This window comes from Olea europaea, chromosome 22 (assembly GCF_002742605.1).
Source record: "Olea europaea var. sylvestris chromosome 22, O_europaea_v1, whole genome shotgun sequence".
NCBI classification, from domain to species: domain Eukaryota; kingdom Viridiplantae; phylum Streptophyta; class Magnoliopsida; order Lamiales; family Oleaceae; genus Olea; species Olea europaea.
In genome coordinates, this window is record NC_036258.1 from 3,439,240 (window position 1) to 3,441,907 (window position 2,668).

Genomic DNA, 2,668 nt, shown 5'->3' on the forward strand with positions numbered 1-2,668 from the left:
TTTTTTTTTTTTTTTTTTTTTAACGAGGTGTCCCAGCTTGCGCCAGACGATATCCTCATCCCTGAACCTCCGGCCTCTCAGCTGCTCAGGGAGGTAAATTACAGGTTGTGCCCTTGTTGGTTCCCAGGTTCCCACATGGCTTTTACTCCTTCTCCATATGATACACAACTTTTAGTTATACACTTTACCGTCTCATTAACATAAAAGAAATGCTTGTTCAGCGAAGGAGTTCTCGTGATTGTAAATTGAAGAACCATAATGTAGATACTATAGCCACCAGAATTATTCAGATGATCATACATGATTGCGAAATTCAATTCCAGAACTAAAAATATTGAAGAGTTTTCTCGTTTTCCAAGTTAAAGTTAGTCAAAATTATAGTAATTATTCCCATAGTTATGAATTCAAAAAATGCGCTGAAATTTTTTAGCTAAGTGAAAATAGATGTCATGCATATAAATTTTAAACAGCATTTGAATTGTTAAATAACATGTGTCCAATCCAAATAGATGCAGTCTTGCCGGAGAAAGGAGAGCTAAGCCAAATAACAAGTTAAATTCAAAAATTCAGGCATCAAGTTACTCATTTTAACATCTCTACATACATGTTTGTTCCCATTCTTTTGGTTAGAGCGCGAACACTGTACCTGGTAAGGGGAAGCTGATGGTGGAATTGATATTGTCCTTCATCTAGCTTTGCAAATTTAAGAAAGCAAAGAATCGATTATTGATCTGTGTGATATACTTATATTCGAAAGCATATAAAATTGAAGAGACATTTATTCTCGAATACTTGGACGGCTTAACAAGAGATTTTGATAGTGATCTTGAAACAGATCGATCCATCGATTTGCTGCACAAGGAACATATTACTTGAATAAACAAATAAATTCTACCTTAGAGATCGAGCATATATACTTTAAACTAAAAAATTCATTTTGTTCCTTTTGGGACTTCTGCTTCTACTGCGACTTTTGCGTGGCCTTCTCGAACAGGCTGCGATTGTATTCCTTCACTTGAATTCATCGATTTACAAAAAAAAAAGTTTATTATTTCACAAGATACTTGCTTTCGTAAAAATAGTATTGTATGAATTCTTAGATTTCAATAGTACGAAAACGATCTTCTAAGAGTTAAATCCCGCTAAGAAGTAAAAAGTTCAAGATTTGACCATTGCATAGGTTACAGAGGCTCAAAATTTAATTTCTAACACAATATTAGAAACTGAATTCCAAGTGCTTACCTTGGTTTTTTTGGTGAAGAAGAAATGACATTCTTTGAAAATTTAATCCTTAAAAGAGAAGAAAATAGACAAAGAAGAGAAAAAATATAAAAGAATACTCGGATATAATTCTGGTCGGAGGATTCTTCAACTCGTTATCATCAAGTTTCCAGATCTGAGCAAGAGAAAAACAAATTACCAAATTGACTTGAAAAATTCATGGATGCACGGATACACAGAAGCTTAAACATTTTGAAGATAAATATATCTATGACTTACAGCATAATTAATGTCTTCATAATTACTATAGTCAACTAGGCCAAAGGTTCTTGAATACAATAACAAATGTTTATAGATCCATTAGTATCTCTATAGTAAAAAATAGTATTAGGAAAATAACTTACCGTCATCATCACAAGAAACTTCAGCAAAACAAACATCCCTAGATTTTCACATGTAATCCTGAAACAATTTTTCACAAGACAAATGTAATTGCCAAAAAAAAAAAAAAAAAGGAGCAACAACAAAGTTCGAACTCAGAAAATTCTACTTACCTTCAAATCTTGCCAAGAAGCAGAGAAGGATTACATATTTCTTCTAGCATGTCCAATATCTCATTTCAATAAGTGAACAATAAACTAAAAGAACATCCAGCTACAATAATGTTTACAAAAATATAAATCACAAAATAGAGAAAAAGATGGAAGAGGAAACTCTTACTTCTTTAAAGCTCCCGTCTGGTTCTGTAAGGATGTGAGTGCTATTCCATAACTCACCAATAAGCTTAGTTAGGTCTTCCGAAGGAGATCATAGACGTTGATTCATCCACCTTTGATGCTAACTTCAATAATCAATAAAATGCATTAATGCTCTGCAAGCATAGTTATTAGATTAGCAAAAGTGACATTAGTATGAAGAAAGGTGTAAAACAAACAAAGAATCCCAAGTGACTGCAGCTATATTGAATTGCAAGTTGAATAAAGAATTTTTGATTATGTAATATCTAAAAATGCCATGCTTACCTTAACTTTGCAGAATCAAAAATAGCCCCACTTTTGTTAACACGCTCAATTGTGAACTCTTCAACTGCAAACCGTGATAGATTTTGAAGTCATTACATCAACAAAACATAATGACATCTATCAGCTTAAGTTGCAAGAAGCGTTACATGTATTACACAGATTTTGGAAACTAACCAAGTTGGTAGAGTCCAAAAAATTCACTCTCAGTACCATCATCCCATTCCAATAGTGCAAGATAGTTCACCATAGCCTCAGGCAAAAATCCCATCTCCGTGAACTATCAAATGGAAATATTACAAATGACATTAGTCCTGAATAAGTTGAAAAAGTAACCACGTTGAAATTGATAGGCTACAATCCATCTCAGTCATTCTAGAATGACCCAAAAGAAGAATAACCTACAAGTGAGTAGGGAGGGAAAACTA

The 2,668-nt window shown here is 33.3% G+C and overlaps 1 protein-coding gene across 1 annotated transcript in view; it reads left to right on the plus strand.

The window, feature by feature from the left end:
* Window positions 1–693, plus strand: part of LOC111371054 (paternally-expressed gene 3 protein-like) — a 4,911-nt gene extending 4,218 nt beyond the window's left edge. Inside the window, exon 4 of the mRNA XM_022992973.1 lies at window positions 631–693. Coding sequence (XP_022848741.1) covers window positions 631–693 — 63 coding nt within the window. The remainder of the gene's footprint in view (window positions 1–630) is intronic.
* Window positions 694–2,668: the final 1,975 nt, after the last annotated feature.